Here is a 16,383-nt window from a genome sequence, read left to right as displayed (position 1 = left end):
CAAACGAGCCAAAGATGGGCAGCAGAAACGTTACAAGGACACCCTCAAAGCCTCCCTGATAAAGTGCAACATCCCCACTGACACCTGGGAGTCACTGGTCAAAGACCGCACTAAGTGGAGGAAGCGCATCCGGGAGGGCACTGAGCACCTGTGTCTCGTCGCCGAGAGCATGCAGAAATCAAGCTCAGGCAGCGGAAAGAGCGTGCAGCAAACCTGTCCCACCCTCCCTTACTCTCAACGACTATCTGTGGTTCTCGTATTGGACTGTTCAGCCACCTAAGGACTCATTTTAAGAGTGGAAGCAAGTCTTCCTCGATTCTGAGGGACTGTCTATGTGTAAAATAAATCCCAGTCACTGACAGCAGTGCGGGCTCCAGGCGTGATTGACGAGGGAATTAGCCAATTATCTTCATCCCGGCGTCACTGAGTGCAGCCAAACTTGGTCGCTGCAGCTCCCGTCTATATTAGCGAAATTGCGCCGCCAATTGGCTGTTTCAAAGAAGTGCTCGTGTTTCATTGGTCAACTGATCTGTCCGTCTGGCTGTGACCGTCGCTGCCCCTCCCCATTGGCTGTTGGAAGATGAAGTTGGGTTGGCCGCGATGAGACGAGCGTTGCTGTGGGGATAATCGGCTTGTTGTTCGATTTTAAATTTATTGACATTACAGATTTTTTTTACATCGCTTTAATCCTTTTGTTCCGATTTATCAGAGAAAGACTGGGAGAACTGCAATGTCTTCAAAGGAAGACAGGGCTATGGAGATTCTGAAGGGATTTAAGCTGTATCCTTTACCGTGGGAATATTTCATCCCATTTGCCCGCTATGCCAGGTCCGTGTTCCCAGGGTAAGTGCGGCCCTGCAGTCGAGGCCTGGGCCTGCAACATATGTGCGGGTAAAAGCATCTAAACTCTGCACTGCAGCCGATCGAGTGGCATCGAGGATAAAGCGCGGAATTTGCGGCCGCCGAGAGCGCTGAAGGACAGGGCCGAGGCGTAATTCCCAAATCCCAGCCTGTGCTGCAAGGACGGGCATTTAGTGCAGTGGCAGCGTCAGAATAGGAAGCCGGCATATTCGTTATATTGCTCTGTTTGGGCAAATAATCATTATTGGGAAAATATCTAAAGCTTAACTAAAGTCGTAATACGAGTACATTTGTGATAAACATCTGAATCGTAGCACAGTTCAAAATGATTAATTTGTACTTTTCCCAACGTCATTATGATGTGTTAGACATAAGTGCAGAAATCTGTATCATTCTACATATGTTTTGTTTTAAATTGCTATTTCAGAGCTGTCGAGATCGACCCTTGTGTTAGGACTGACATTTATTATTAGAAATGATACAGATTGCAAACTAATGTATATTACATCAAAATATGTTGCATTTTTAAACTTATGATTGATGGCAATTGGTCAAGTTTACTGTCCTAATTCAAGGAACACGATATTGGCATAAGTAGTTTGGTTCTGATAGTTTACTGATGTAATTATTGAAAGGTTAAATATGATTTAACAATACTGTGGAATTAATATTCTCCAGTTTGATACATTATTTTAACTCTGCTGTAATCAGGTTAGAATTGTGTTCTTGTAGCTTAACCTCTTGAAAGCTAAAATACTTTCACATGTTTGAAACGTATGCCTAAAGTATTATCTTATGTATTGGCCCGGATTTTGCAGTCGATACACTTGCACTTGCCCATGCCCATAGACTTTCTATGGACTTTTGCATTGGAGCTTGCTAAATTAGAAAGCCATTTTGGTGCGGCACCCTCTACATGGGATTTGGGACCTGTGTCAATAGGGCGAACAACTGTGTATTTCCTTACATAATCAGATTGAAGAATCCTTATTGAGGCGTGCAGTCTGAACCAGGAAGTGACAGTTAGAATAATTCAATGCTAAATCATGTACAGAAAGCAAAATAAAGAAAGGTTAAAGATTGGATTAAGAGGGATAAAAGAGATAAAAAGAAACAGTTTGTAAAAAAGTGTAACATTTTAAAAATCTCCAACAATAATTAAAATCTGCAAGAATGACTCCACACTTGTAAAAGTTAATTTTCAGTGCCAGAGACGTTGTTTGGCTGTAATTAAGACTTATCACGCAATTAAAAATGTAGTTACACTGGAATGGACAAACTCCTAACTTTTCCTGGCGTATTTAGTGGGTAGCTAGCACGTAAGTACTGTAAATTCTCGCCCTTCCATCTGATGTAGCGAAGCTTCTGCAGGAGCTTTCTCGGACAGCAACTTCCTGATTTTCGTGTTTAATCGCACATGTGCGGTCGCCGGAAGTTGATAAACACTTTAATAATGGTGAGCGTGATGGCCTATTTTTACCACAAAATTCGGGTCAATGTGAATTGTCTTTCAGAAGATGTTCTGCTGATTAATTGAAACGGAGTTATCATTGTTCCAAGGGTCTTGAATGTGATGCATAGCTTTACATTTGCTGCAACAAAAATTGCATGGGTATATAATTTAAATAAAATACAAATGTAACTAGCAACAGTTATGCTATACTAGGTAATCAAAGACACCTCTGCTTCCAAAGGCACAATCCTGGAAGGTAACAGGCATCTGAGAAACGATATACCACTAAGAGTTCAACATCTTTAGGAGAGGAGGGGGAGTTAGAGAAAATTGATGGAAAAAGAAAAGCTGAAGAATGCAAATAATACAAAATATGCAAATCAGTCCACTGGTGTGTCCAATAAGTGGTAATCCCTCTTACACTATATCATGAACTCTACCTGAGACTGTAGTTTTCCAGTCACTGCCTTCACACTGCACATTACCAGTTCTCAACAATACTTTCTGATTCTTTAATTGCCGAGTAAAAGTTATAATGGTAGAGTGCCTTCTCGATTCTTAAAATGACAACATTAAAAATAAATACTGTAAATTATACTTTGTTTCTAAGATGTAAAACAGCTCCACTGAATATATCTTTGCACACTTGTAGTCATTCCAATCTACATAGCAAATTTACAAATTGTATTGGACCTACAAAAATGCAGAATAATTTTATTAATGATCCTCTATTGCAGTAGGGTCATTAATAAAATGAGGTTTCCTAGAAATATAAAAACCAATTTTACCAACATGAGAAATAGTAAACATTTTGAACTTTTAAATATAAGTCATTATGGGCTCAAGTTTCGGCCTGAGTAGCTCCTATTTTTTTGGAGCAACTAGTTTAGGATGGAGTATCTTAGAGATTGCAATTCTTGGCATTTAGTTTGCTCCAGTTCCAGTGAGTTATATTAGTTCCATTTTAGAACAGAATTTATTTTTCAAAAGGGGGCGTGTCCAGCCACTTGTGCCTGTTTTACAAGTTTAGGCAGCGAAAACTTACTCCAAACTAACTTAGAATGGAGTAAGTGTAGATTTTTGTATGCTCAGAAAAACCTTGCCTACACTTAGAAATCAGGCGTAGGGAACGAGAGATGAGGGTGGTGGAGAGTTTACAAACATGAGGTGGGGGGGAGGAGAGGAGGAAGGGGGTAGTGCGGCTGAACGGGTCCGGCCGACGAGAGGAAGCCAGGCCAAAGACTTCGGACCCGAACGGGGTGGGGGGGGGGAAGGGAGCTGGAGCGGTTGAAGAGGAGGGAGGCCCGAGTCCGATCTTCGCCGCCCCAGTGAGCCCATTCGGCCAGGGCTAGGGGCGGCGTGCTTCGGGCCCCTCCCACGCAGCCTTGGCGGCCTGGAGCTACTGCACATGCGCGCTGACTCTAGCGCGCATGTGCAGAGGTCCCGCCACTGTTTTCAGCGCCAGGACCTGGCTCCGCCCCCCCACAGCTTGTGCTGCGCAGCGCCAAGGGCCTGCAACATTCCAGCAGTGGGGAGAATACCGAGGTAAGTTTTAGGTACGGTTTTTCAACTGGGGGTGCTTACTTGGGCTCTATAGTTCATTTACAAGTAAGTGCAGTATCCAGTTAAAGCCTTGTAAATCTTTTAAGCAGATAAATATGACATTTTAATTGGAGCAGAGAGGTGTCTAATATTTATGCTCAGACCCAATGTGTTAATCTAAACTAGGCAATGAAGTGTACATATACTGATTACCCTGTAGTAAATTTGTTCTGTGTTATACTCTTTGGTAGCTTAGCTATATTTTAGTTTTTTTGATCAGTTATATCTGGGAGAGTGCTGTGAGAAGTGGTAGTAGGGAAATGTATTGGGTAGTTGGGATGCAAGTCCTATAATTTATATCGCTAGATGTTCAGCAGCACACGATGAGACCTACCTTTTGAAGAAGTATTTTGTTACACAGTGATTCTGTTTTTTAAATTCTTACTCACGGTTTAAAAAATGCAAGAAAGAGTTAATTATGGTGAGACTATGGTGAAACGAGGACTATTTAAAAAAAAAACCCACAATAAATAGAGTAATTAGAAATTAAAATTACAGATGGAATGAAAAGAATAAATTAGAAAAAAAATGGTAGATCATAAGGATAAAACAATTTGTTTGGGGGGTATGTTGATCTGAATTTTTTTTAAAGAAAAGCATTGTGGCGTAAATTTTCAGTGTTATCTTATTGAAAACGGTCGTGTCATTTCTGATATGTGAAGCAGTAGGGAATGCATCAGGGTACATGAGAAAAAATAAGAGATTTGTAGTGAAATGGTGTTCAATATTGGAGTACTTGAATATTTATATGACAACCAAACCAAATGGAATGATTCCAAGAATTTTTAAAGGGGAAGGAACGTCTAACAGGAACTACTCTCCCAACTTTATTGACGAAGATACGGACTCGGGCAAATTTGGATTGACTTTTTAAAATAAATCTTCCTCTCTCCTAGACAGCTCTGGGGACAGCATCCTAGAGAAGCTCCATAGAAAACGTGGTGGGAGCGGTTATAACTAGATTCTGTGAGACCACAGCAAACCACGCTGCTAAAGTTGCATTTCCAGATGTTAATGGTTTCTAGGGTCCTGTGGATCAGGAGTGACTGTTGGGTCATTTGACTTTGTACCTCTCTTGTTTCCAATGGATACCTTGTGAGATGCACAGGGGAAAGAAAGAAAGAAAGAAAGACTTGGATTTATATAGCGCCTTTCATGACCACCGGACGTCTCAAAGCGCTTTACAGCCAATGTAGTACTTTTGAAATATACTGTTGTAATGTAGTGGTGTGCTGTGGTGTATTTGGACTTCCAGAATGCATTTGACAAGGTGCCACATAAAAGGTTACTGCACAGGATGGAAGTTCACGGGGTTGGGGGTGATATGGATGGAGGATTGGCTAACTAACAGTGAACAGAGAGTCGGGATAAATGGCTCATTCTCGGGTTGGCAATCAGTGACAGGTGGAGTGCTGCAGGGATCAGTGCTGGGACCCCAACTATTTACAATCTATATTGGTGACTTGGAGGAAGGGACCGAGTGTGACGTAGCCAAGTTTGCTGATGGTACAAAGATGGGAGGAAAAGCAATGTGTGAGGAGGACACAAAAAACCTGCAAAAGGACGTGGACAGGCTAAGTGAGTGGGCAAAATTTTGGCAGATGGGACATGATGTTGGAAAGTGTGAAGTTATGAACTTTGGCAGAAAAAAATCCAAGAGCAAATTGTTATTTAAATGGAGAGAAATTGCAAAGTGCTGCAATGCAGCGGGACCTGGGAGTACTTGTGCATGAAACACAAAAGGTTGGTGTGCAGGTACAGCAAGTGATCAGGAAGGCCAATGGAATCTTGGCCTTTATTGCAGGGGGGATGGAGTATAAAAACAAGGAAGTCTTGCTACAGTTATACAGGGTATTGGTGAGGCCACATCTGGAATACTGCGTACAGTTTTGGTTTCCATATTTAAGAAAGGATATACTTGCTTTGGAGGCAGTTTGGAGAAGGTTCACTAGGTTGATTCTGGAGATGAGGGGGTTGACTTATGAGGAAAGATTGAGTAGGTTGGGCCTCTACTTATTCAATTCAGAAGAATGAGAGGTGATCTTATCGAAACATATAAGATTATGAGGGGGCTTGACAAGGTGGATGCAGAGAGGGGAGACTAGAACTAGGGGGCATAATCTTAGAATAAGGGGCCGCCCATTTAAAACTGAGATGAGGAGGAATTTCTTCTCTCAGAGGGTTGTAAATCTGTGGAATTCACTGCCTCAGAGAGCTGTGGAAGCTGGAACAGAGAATGGATTTAAGACAGAGCTAGACAGTTTCTTAACCGATAAGGGAATACGTGGTTATGGGGAGCGGGCGGGGAAGTGGAGCTGAGTCCATGATCGGATCAGCCATGATCGTATTAACTGGCGGAGCAGGCTTGAGGGGCCGTATGGCCTACTCCTGCTCCTATTTCTTATGTTTCTTATGTAGGATGCTAGCCATTGGTGATATTGCATTAGCCAGCAGGGAGAGAGATCTGACTCAAGGACCTGAGCACGTAATCTGGGGTGAAACTGAGGGAATGCCATTCTTGGAGATAGTAAACCAAAATTGCATCTGCCTATTCAGATGGTTCAAGTGAAATTAAAGATCCCCTGTCACTATTCATAATGAAGCAAGAGGTTCTCCCAGTGCCTTGACCAACATTCCACTCTCAACTACTGCCACCAAAATACCAGATTAATTGGCTAGTAATTTAATTGCTGTTTATGGGACATAGAAAATAGGTGCAGGAGTAGGCCATACGGCCTTTCGAGCCTGCACCACCAATAGGGACATTGCTGGTGCAGAATGGCAGCTACGTACATAACAGTTACTGTGTGAAGTGCTTTATAAGTTGGGCTCTTGGTTGAGGTGGCTTGAAGGTGGCTTGAAGATGGCATGTCTGTCATTGGAATTTCAGAACCAGGTCAGTTAATTTGCAGTACACTCAGTTATCTGATTTTTAAACCAGTTAGTTCTGCGGTGCTCCAGAATGCTGTTGATGATTGATCAGGCAGCATGGCTCACTAATAGAACCAGATAACCCTGCAAGCCAAACCCCTAAGTGGTAGGATGGAACTGGCTGGACAAACAAGAGGAAGTACTGGTAAGCTGTACGGTTTTTGCTGTTTAAATACCAACAGTACATCTGTACACACTTTGGAGCGAGAGGGTAGTCTCAAAGCCTTGGCTTTGTCAACCCACACTTCAATTCTCTGGTCTTGAGTAAGTGGGTTGACTCTCAATGGGGAGAGGGTGTGTACTTGGTGGTACCTGTGTGCCATCGATGACGAGGTTCAACACTGCCTCCAGTGTGCCAGCGCAACTTTCGGTTGCCTGAGGACAAGAGTGTTTGAAGACCAGGACCTCAAATCTGGCACGAAGCTTATGGTCTACAGGGCAGTAGTGATATCCGGCCTCCTATATGGCTCAGAGACATGGATTATATACAGAAGACATCTCAAAGTGCTGGAGAAGAACCACCAGCGCTGCCTACACAAGATCCTGCAAATCCGCTGGGAGGATAGATGCACCAATGTCAGTGTTCTTGCTCAGGCCAACATCCCCAGCATTGAAGCACTGACCACGCTCAACGAGCTCTGTTGGGAGGGCCGCATCGTCCGCATGCCCGACATGAGACTCCCTAAGCAAGCGCTCCACTCGGAGCTCCGACACAGCAAGCGAGCCCCAGGTGGTCAGAGGAAATGTTTCAAGGACACTCTCAAAGCCTCCTTGATAAAGTGCAACATCCCCACCGACACTTGGGAATCCCTGGCCCAAGACCGCCCTAAGTGGAGGAAGAGCATCCGGGAGGGCGCGGAGCATCTCAAGAGCATGCTCACATCAAGCGCAGACAGAGGAAGAAGCGTGCAGCAAACCAGGCTATCCACCCACTCTTTCCTTCAACCACTGTTTTCCCCACCTGTGACAGAGACTGTAATTCCCACATTTTAGACTGTACAGTCACCTGAGAACTCACTTTTTTAGAGTGGAAGCAAGTCTTCCTCGATTTTGAAGGACTGCCTATGCTGATGATGATGACGATGACCTGTGTAGTTTGCTCCTGAGTTTGGTTTGGAGACTTTCAGGAGGTATTTGATAAGCCTTGCAAGAAACTTGCGACTGAAATGGAAAGTCTTGGGATTCAGGAGGAAACAATACATTGTCTATAAATTATATAAATAATGTAATCAAAGGATGGTAATCATTGTAGTAGTGCAGTTTGGTCAGCTGTACCAGGATAGTACTCCAGGAATCACTTCCAAAACTTCCACCGTTTATAATTATTTGTAAATGGTTCCAAGTTATGTGGGAAAGTAGAATGTTTAACAACAAGAACAACTATAGCTAGTTTTATTTATATAGCGCCTTTAACGTAGTAAAATGTCCCAAGGAGCTTCATAGGAGTATTATAAAAACAAAAAAATTTGACACTGAGCCATATAGAAACATAGAAGAAACATAGGGCTCAAGTTTCGGACCCCCACTAGAACGCGCACATCGGACAGGCCTGTCTAATTTGTAGAACAGAAATTGCGCCGAATACTTACCTCGTGATTCTCCGATATCTGTAGACCCGTTTCCAGCTCAGTGCGGCGTTGCTGGGGGCAGAGCTACAGCCCTGCGCCAAAAACAGTGCCGGCAGCTCGCGCGTGCGCAGTAGCCCCTGGCCTTCCCAGTGCGTCCTGTCTCTGAGCGACGACCCTATCCCTGGCCGACTGGCCTGACACCTCTTACCTCGTCGGTGGTGGGGCCCGCCCGTCATCTCACTGGGGGCGGGTCCCGCCCGAAGTCCTCCGCGGTGGCCCAGCTTCGTCAGCGGCGACGGGGCCCGCCCGCCCAGCATCTCACTGGGCGCGGGCACCGCCCGAAGTCCTTGGCGGCAGCAATCATCTGCTGGGTGAAGGCCCCGCCCGAAGTGGCGGCGGCGGTGGGGCCCGCCTGACTGGTATCTCCTGGGCGGACCCCATCCCAGCAAGCTGTTGGAGGTCTCCCGGTGCAGCAGTAGGTGAGTAGAAACTTATTTTTTTATTTATTGATTGATTTTTTTTGTTTAAAAAAAAAAAAATTTTTTTTTGTTTGATTTATTGGTTGATTTATTGATTTATTTATCATTTATTATTGATGATGGCTCTTTATTTGTAAAAGTGAAGTGTTTAATGTTGTAAACTTCCCTCCACCCGCCTCCGCAATCTCTCGTTCCCTACGCTTAATTTCTAAAGTGTAGGCAAGGTTTTTCTGAGCGTACAAAAATCTACACTTACTCTATTCTAAGTTAGTTTGGAGTAAGTTTAAACTAAACTTGCAAAACAGGCGTAAGTGGCTGGACACGCCCCCTTTTGGAAAAAAAATCTGTTCTAAAATGAAACTATTCTAACTCACTAGAACTGGAGCAAACTAAATGCCGAGAATTGCAATTTCTAAGATGCTCCATTCTAAACTAGTTGCTCTAAAAAAAATAGGAGCAACTCAGGCCGAAACTTGAGCCCATAGAAACATAGAAATTTACTGCGCAGAAGGAGACCATTTCGGCCCATCGTGTCAGCGCTGGCTGACAAAGAGCTGCACGGCCCTTGATCAGCAGCCCTAAAGCAAACCTATGAACAATGACGGAAAGGCAAAGAGCACCCAGCCCAACCAGTCCACCTCTCACAACTGCGACGCCCCTTATACTGAAAACATCTACACTGCACCCCAACTGGAGCCATGTGATCTCCTGGGAGAGGCAAAAAACAGATTAAAAACCCAGGCCAATTTAGGGAGAAAAACATCTGGGAAAATTCCTCTCTGACCCATCCAGGCGATCGAAACTAGTCCAGGAGATCACCCTGGACGTATTCTATTCCCTGCAGTACTTACCATTATATCTGTGCCGTCCCACAAAAGGTCATCCAATCTAATCCCAATTACCAGCTCTAGGTCCATAACCCTGCACTTCAAATGCCCATCCAACCATCTCTTAAAAGTGGTGAGGGTTTCTGCATCTACCACTCTTCTAGGCAGCGAGTTCCAGATCCCCACAACCCTCTGTGTAAAGAAGACCCCCTTCATATCCCCTCTAAACCTTCCACCAACCACCTTAAAACTATGCCCCTTCGTAATAGACCCCTCCACCAATGGCAATAGACCCTTACTATCCACTATGTCCAGGCCCCTCAATAGTTTGTGCACCTCAATGAGATCTCCTCTCAACCTCCTCTGTTCCAATGAGAACAAACCCAGCCTATCCAATCTGTCCTCATAACTAAGATTCTCCATTCCAGGCAGCATCCTAGTAAATCTCCTCTGCACCCTCTCCAGTGCAATCGCGTCCTTCCTATAATACGTCGATCAGAACTGCATGCAGTACTCCAGCTGTGGTCTAACCAAAGTATTATACAATTTAAGCATAACCTCTCTGCTCTTATATTCTATGCCTCGGCCAATAAAGGCAAGCCTTCTTAACCACCTTATCCACCTGGCCTGCTACTTTCAGGGATCTGTGGACATGCACTCCAAGGTCCCTTTGTTCATCTACACTATTAAGTGGCCTACCGCTTAATGTGTATACCCTTTCCTTATTTGCCCTCCCAAAGTGCATCACCTCACACTTCTCTGAATTAAATTCTATTTGCCACTGCTCTGCCCACCTGACCAGTAGATTGATATCCTCCTGCAGCCCATGAATAGTTTTTCTTTTTCTTTACGTTTATCAGTCAGAAACCTTTATCATTGTTGTTGCCAAATTAAGTTAATCTAGGGGTTAATTCATGGCAGGAGAACTCAGACACGTGTCATGCTCCTCCTGTGCTATGTGGGAATTCGGGGACACTTCCAGTGTCCCTGACGACTACATGTGCGGGAAGTATATCTGGCTACAGCTCCGGACAGACCGCATTACGGCACTGGAGCTGTGGGTGGATTCACTCTGGAGCATCCGCGATGCTGAGGATGCCGTGAATAGCATGTTTAGTGAGTTGGTCTTACCGTAGGTAAAGGTTACACAGACAGATAGGGAATGGGAGACCAACAGGAAGAGCAGTGGAAGTGCAGAGGTCCCCTGCGGTCATCCTCTTCCAAAACCGATGCATCATTTTGGGTACTGCTGGGGGGGGATGACTTATCAGGGGAGGGCAGTAGCAGCCATGTCCATGGCACCATGGGTGGCTCTACTGCACAGGAGGGCAGGAAAAATAGTGGGAATGCTATAGTGGTAGGGGATTCAATTGTAAGGGGAATGGATAGACTTTTCTGCGGCCGCAATCGAGACTCCACGATGGTCTGTTGCCTCCCTGGTGCAAAGGTCAATGATGTCTCGGAGCGGTTGCAGGACATTTTGAAGAGGGAGGGTGAACAGCCAGTTGTCGTAGTGCATATAGGTACCTTCCTACAAGGTGAATTTAGGGAGCTAGGAGTTAAATTAAAAAGTAGGACCTCAAAGGTAGTAATCTCAGGACTGCTACCAGTGCCACGTGTTGGTCAGAGTAGGAATCGCAGGATAGCTCAGACGAATACATGGCTTGAGGAGTGGTGCAGAAGGGAGGGCTTCAAATTCCTGGGACATTGGAACCGGTTCTGGGGGAGGTGGGACCAGTACAAATCTGGCGGTCTGCACCTAGATAGGACCGGAACCAATGTCCATGGGAGAGTGTTTACTAGTGCTGTTGGGGAGGGGTTAAACTAATATGGCAGGGGGATGGGAACCTATGCATGGAGACAGAGGGAAGTAGAATGGGGGCAGAAGCAAAAGATAGAAAGAAGAAAAGTAAAAGTGGAGGGCAGAGAAACCCAAGGCAAAAATCAAAAAGAGCCACATTACAGCAAGGTTCTAATGGGGCAAAGTGTGTTAAAAAGACAAGCCTGAAGGGCCTGTGCCTCAATGCGAGGAATGTTCGTAATAAGGTGGACAAATTAACTGCACAGGCAGCAATTAATGAATATTATATAATTGGCATCACGGAGACATGGCTCCAGGGTGACCAAGGCTGGGAACTCAACATTCGGGAAGGATAGACAGAAAGGAAAAGGAGGTGGTGTAATGTTGCTGATTACAGAAGAAATTAACGCAATAGTAAGGAAGGACATTAGCTTGGATGATGTGGAATCTGTATGGGTGGAGCTGCGGAATACCAAAGGGCAGAAAACGCCAGAGGGAGTTGTGTACAGACCACCAAACAGTAGTAGTGAGGTTGGGGACAGCATCAAACAAGAAATTAGGGATGCGTGCAATTAAGGTACAGCAGTTATCATGGGCAACTTTAATCTACGTACAGATTGGGATAACCAAACTTGTAATAATACGGTGGCGGAGTATTTCCTGGAGTGTATTAGGGATGGTTTTCTAGACCAATAGGTTGAAGAACCAACTAGAGGGCTGGGCTACCTAGACTGAGTGATGTGTAATGAGAAAGGACTAATTAGCAATCTTGTTGTGCGAGGACCCTTGGCGAGGAGTGACCATAATATGGTAGAATTCTTTATTAAGATGGAGAGTGACACAGTTAATTCAGAGACTAGGGTCCTGAACTTAAAGAAAGAGAACTTCGATGGTATGAGACGTGAATTGGCTAGAATAGACTGGCAAATGATACTTAAAGGGTTGACGGTGGATAGGCAATGGCAAACATTTAAAGATCACATGGATGAACTTCAACAATTGTACATCCCTGTCTGGAGTAAAAATAAAACTGGGAAGGTGGCTCAACCGTGGCTAACAAGGGAAATTAAGGATAGTGTTAAATCCAAGGAAGAGACATATAATTTGGCCAGAAAAAGCTGCAAACCTGAGGACCAGGAGAAATTTAGAATTCAGCAGAGGCAGACAAAGGATTTAATTAGGAGGGGGAAAATAGAGTATGAGAGGAAGCTTGCCGGGAACATAAAAACTGACTGCAAAAGCTTCTATAGATATGTGAAAAGAAAAAGATTAGAGAAGACAAACTTGGGTCCCTTGCAGTTAGATTCAGGTGAATTTATAATGGGGAACAAAGAAATGGCAGCCCAGTTGAACAAATACTTTGCTTCTGTTTTCACAAAAGAAGACACAAATAACCTTCCGGAAATACTAGGGGATTGAGGGTCTAGTGAGAAGGAGGAACTGAAGGAAATCCTTATTGGGCGAGAAATTGTGTTAGGGAAATTGACGGGATTGAAGGCCGATAAATCCCCGGGGCCTGATAGTCTGCATCCCAGAGTACTTAAGGAAGTGGCCCTAGAAATAATGGATGCATTGGTGATCATTTTTCAACAGTCTATCGACTCTGGATCAGTTCCTATGGACTGGAAGGTAGCTAATGTAACATCACTATTTAAAAAAGGAGGGAGAGAGAAAACAGGTAATTATCGACCGGTTAGTCTGACATCAGTAGTGGGGAAAATGTTGTAATCAATTATTTAAGATGAAATAGCAGCGCCTTTGGAAAGCAATATCCGGATCGGTCCAAGTCAGCATGGATTTATGAAAGGGAAATCATGCTGCTGGAATTTTTTGAGGATATAACTAGTAGAGTGGACAAAGGACCAATGGATGTAGTGTATTTGGACTTTCAAAAGGCTTTTGACAAGGTCCCACACAAGAGATTGGCGTGCAAAATTAAAGCACATGGTATTGGGGGTAATGTACTGACGTGGATAGAGAACTGGTTGGCAGACAGGAAGCAGAGAGTCTGGATAAACGGGTCCTTTTCAGAATGGCAGGCAGTGACTAATGGGGTGCCGCAGGGTTCAGTGCTGGGACACCAGCTATTTACAATATACATTAATGATTTAGATGAAGGAATTGAATGTAATATCTCCAAGTTTGCAGATGACACTAAGCTGGGTGGCGGTGTGAGCTGTGAGGAGGACGCTAACAGGCTGCAGGGTGACTTGGACAGGTTAGGTGAGTGGCCAAATGCATGGCAGATGCGATATAATGTGGATAAATGTGAGGTTATCCACTTTGGTGGCAAAAACACGAAGGCAGAATATTATCTGAATGGGGGAAGATTAGGAAAAGGAGAGGTGCAACGAGACCTGAGTGTCATGATACATCAGTCACTGAAAGTTGGCATGCAGGTACAGCAGACGGTGAAGAAGGCAAATGGTATGTTGGCCTTCATAGCTAGGAGATTTGAGTATAGGAGCAGGGAGGTCTTCTGCAGTTGTACAGGGCCTTGGTGAGGCCTCACCTGGAATATTGTGTTCAGTTTTGGTCTCCTAATCTGAGGAAGGGCGTTCTTGCTATTGAGGGAGTGCAGCGTAGGTTCACCAGACTGATTCCCGGGATGGCAGGACTGACATATGAGGAGAGACTGGATCGACTGGGCCTGTATTCACTGGAATTTAGAAGGATGAGAGGGGAGCTCATAGATATAATAAAATTCTGACGGGACTGGACAGGTTCGTTGCAGGAAGAATGTTCCCGCAGTTGGGGAAGTCTAGAACCAGAGGACACAGTGTAAGAATAAGGGGTAAGCCGTGTAGTACTGAGATGAGGAGAAACGTCTTCACTCAGAGAGTTGTTAACCTGTGGAATTCCATACTGCAGAGAGTTGTTGATGCCAGTTAATTGGATATATTCAAGAGGGAGTTGGATATGGCCCTTACGGCTAAAGGGATCAAGGGGTTTGGAGAGAAAGTAGGAAAGGGGTAATGAGGTGAATGATCAGCCATGATCTTATTGAATGGTGGTACAGGATCGAAGGGCCGACTGGCCTACTCCTGCACCTATTTTCTATTGTTTCTATGTTTCTGTGACATTCCTCATCATTATCAACCACACAGCCAATTTTAGTGTCATCTGCAAACTTCTTAATCATACTCCTTATATCCAAATCTAAATCGTTGATATATACCACAAAAAGCAAGGGACCCAATACTGAGCCCTGCGGAACCCCACTGGAAACATCGTTCCAGTTACAAAAACATCCATCAATTATTACCCTTTGCATCCTACCTCCGAGCCAATTTTGGATCATAGAGTCTATAGAGTCATAGAAAAATTACGACACAGAAGCCCATCGTGTCCATGCCAGTCGAAAAAGAGCTCCCCAGCCTAATCCCACCTTCCAGCATTGGATCCGTAGCCCTGTAGATTACAGCTCTTTAAGTGCATATCCAAGTACTTTTTAAGTGTGATGAGGGTTTCTGCTTCTACCACCCTTTCAGGGAGTTAGTTCCAGGCCCCCACTTCCCTCTGGGTGAAGACATTTTTCCTCATCTCCCCTCTAATTTTTCTACCAACTACTTTAAATCTATGGACCCTGGTTATTGACCCCTCTGCTAAGGGAAATAGGTCCTTCTTCTCCATTCTAGGCTCCTCATAATTTTATGCACCTCAACCTTCTGTCCCAAGGAAAAGAACCCCAATCTATCCAATCTTTCCTCATAAGCTAAAGTTTTCCAGTCCTGGCAATATCCTCGTAAATCTCCTCTGCACCCTTTCTAGTGTAATCACATCCTTCCTGTGATGTGACTAGAATTGCACACAGTACTCAAGCTGTGGCCTAACTGGTGTTCTATAATGTTCTAGCATAACTTCCTTGCTCTTGTATTCAATGCCTCGGCTAATAAAGGAAAGCATTCCGTATGCCTTTTTAACTACCTTATTGACCTGTCCTGCTACCTTTTGAGGATCTGTGGACATATACTCCAACGTCCCTCTGTTCCTCCACACCTCTCAGTATCCTCCCTTTTATTGTGTATTCCCTTGCCTTGTTGCCCCTCCCCAAATGCATTACCTCACACTTTTCCAGATTGAATTCCATTTGTCACTTTTCTGCCCAACTGACCAGTTCATCGATATCTTGCTGCAGTCTAGAGCTTTCCTCCTCACTGTCCAACCACATGACCAATTTTTGTATCATCTCAAATTTCTTTATCATGCCCCCTACATTTAAGTCTAAATCATTAATATATACTACAGAAAGTAAGGGACCGAGTACCGAGTCCTGTGGAATAAGGAGAAATTAGGGCAGATTACCAAAAGCTTTGTCAAAGAGGTAGGTTTTAAGGAGAGGAGAGGCTGAGATGCTTAGGGAGGAAATTCTGGAGCTCAGGGCCTCAGCAACAGAAAGCATGGCCACCAATAGTTGGGCGATTATAATCAGGATGCTCAAGAGGGCAGAATTACAGAAACACAGATATAACAGGGAAGAGGGGCGCGATGGTTGTGGGGCTAGAGGAGATTACAGAGGTATGGGATGAAATTCAAAGCTATCTACTAAGACTTGGGCACAAGATAAATTATTCAAAAATAGAACAGAGCCAGCATGGATGGTTTAGGGGATAAGTACATGGCACTGAAAATAATGTCCGAAGTTTGATCCTTTGTTTTGGCTGTGTTTGTCAATCTTGGTTGGGGCACTATAATTGATGATAGTATTTGGAGACCGTGGAGGGTAAAATTGGTTAGCGTTCCTCCAGGTAGCTATCCAGTGATCCCAGCTAAAAAGTGTGCATGTGTGGAAGGCATGGTCAGGTGTAGCTGTGATTGCACTCGTCCCCTCCCAAAATTGATAACTCACTTTCTAGGTTCA

General features: G+C 44.4%; 1 protein-coding gene across 1 annotated transcript in view; it reads left to right on the top strand.

Annotated features, from left to right (window-relative positions):
* The first annotated feature begins 570 nt into the window (after positions 1 to 570).
* The window catches only part of pde6d (phosphodiesterase 6D, cGMP-specific, rod, delta), a 102,036-nt gene continuing 86,223 nt past the window's right edge, over positions 571 to 16,383 (top strand). The window contains exon 1 of the mRNA XM_070882305.1: positions 571 to 780. Coding sequence (XP_070738406.1) covers positions 731 to 780 — 50 coding nt within the window. The 5' untranslated portion in view covers positions 571 to 730. The remainder of the gene's footprint in view (positions 781 to 16,383) is intronic.

The sequence above is a fragment of the Pristiophorus japonicus genome, chromosome 6 (assembly GCF_044704955.1).
Source record: "Pristiophorus japonicus isolate sPriJap1 chromosome 6, sPriJap1.hap1, whole genome shotgun sequence".
NCBI classification, from domain to species: Eukaryota; Metazoa; Chordata; class Chondrichthyes; family Pristiophoridae; genus Pristiophorus; species Pristiophorus japonicus.
The sequence above is the reverse complement of the archived record's forward strand: the minus strand, read 5'-3'. Positions and strand labels throughout refer to the sequence as shown.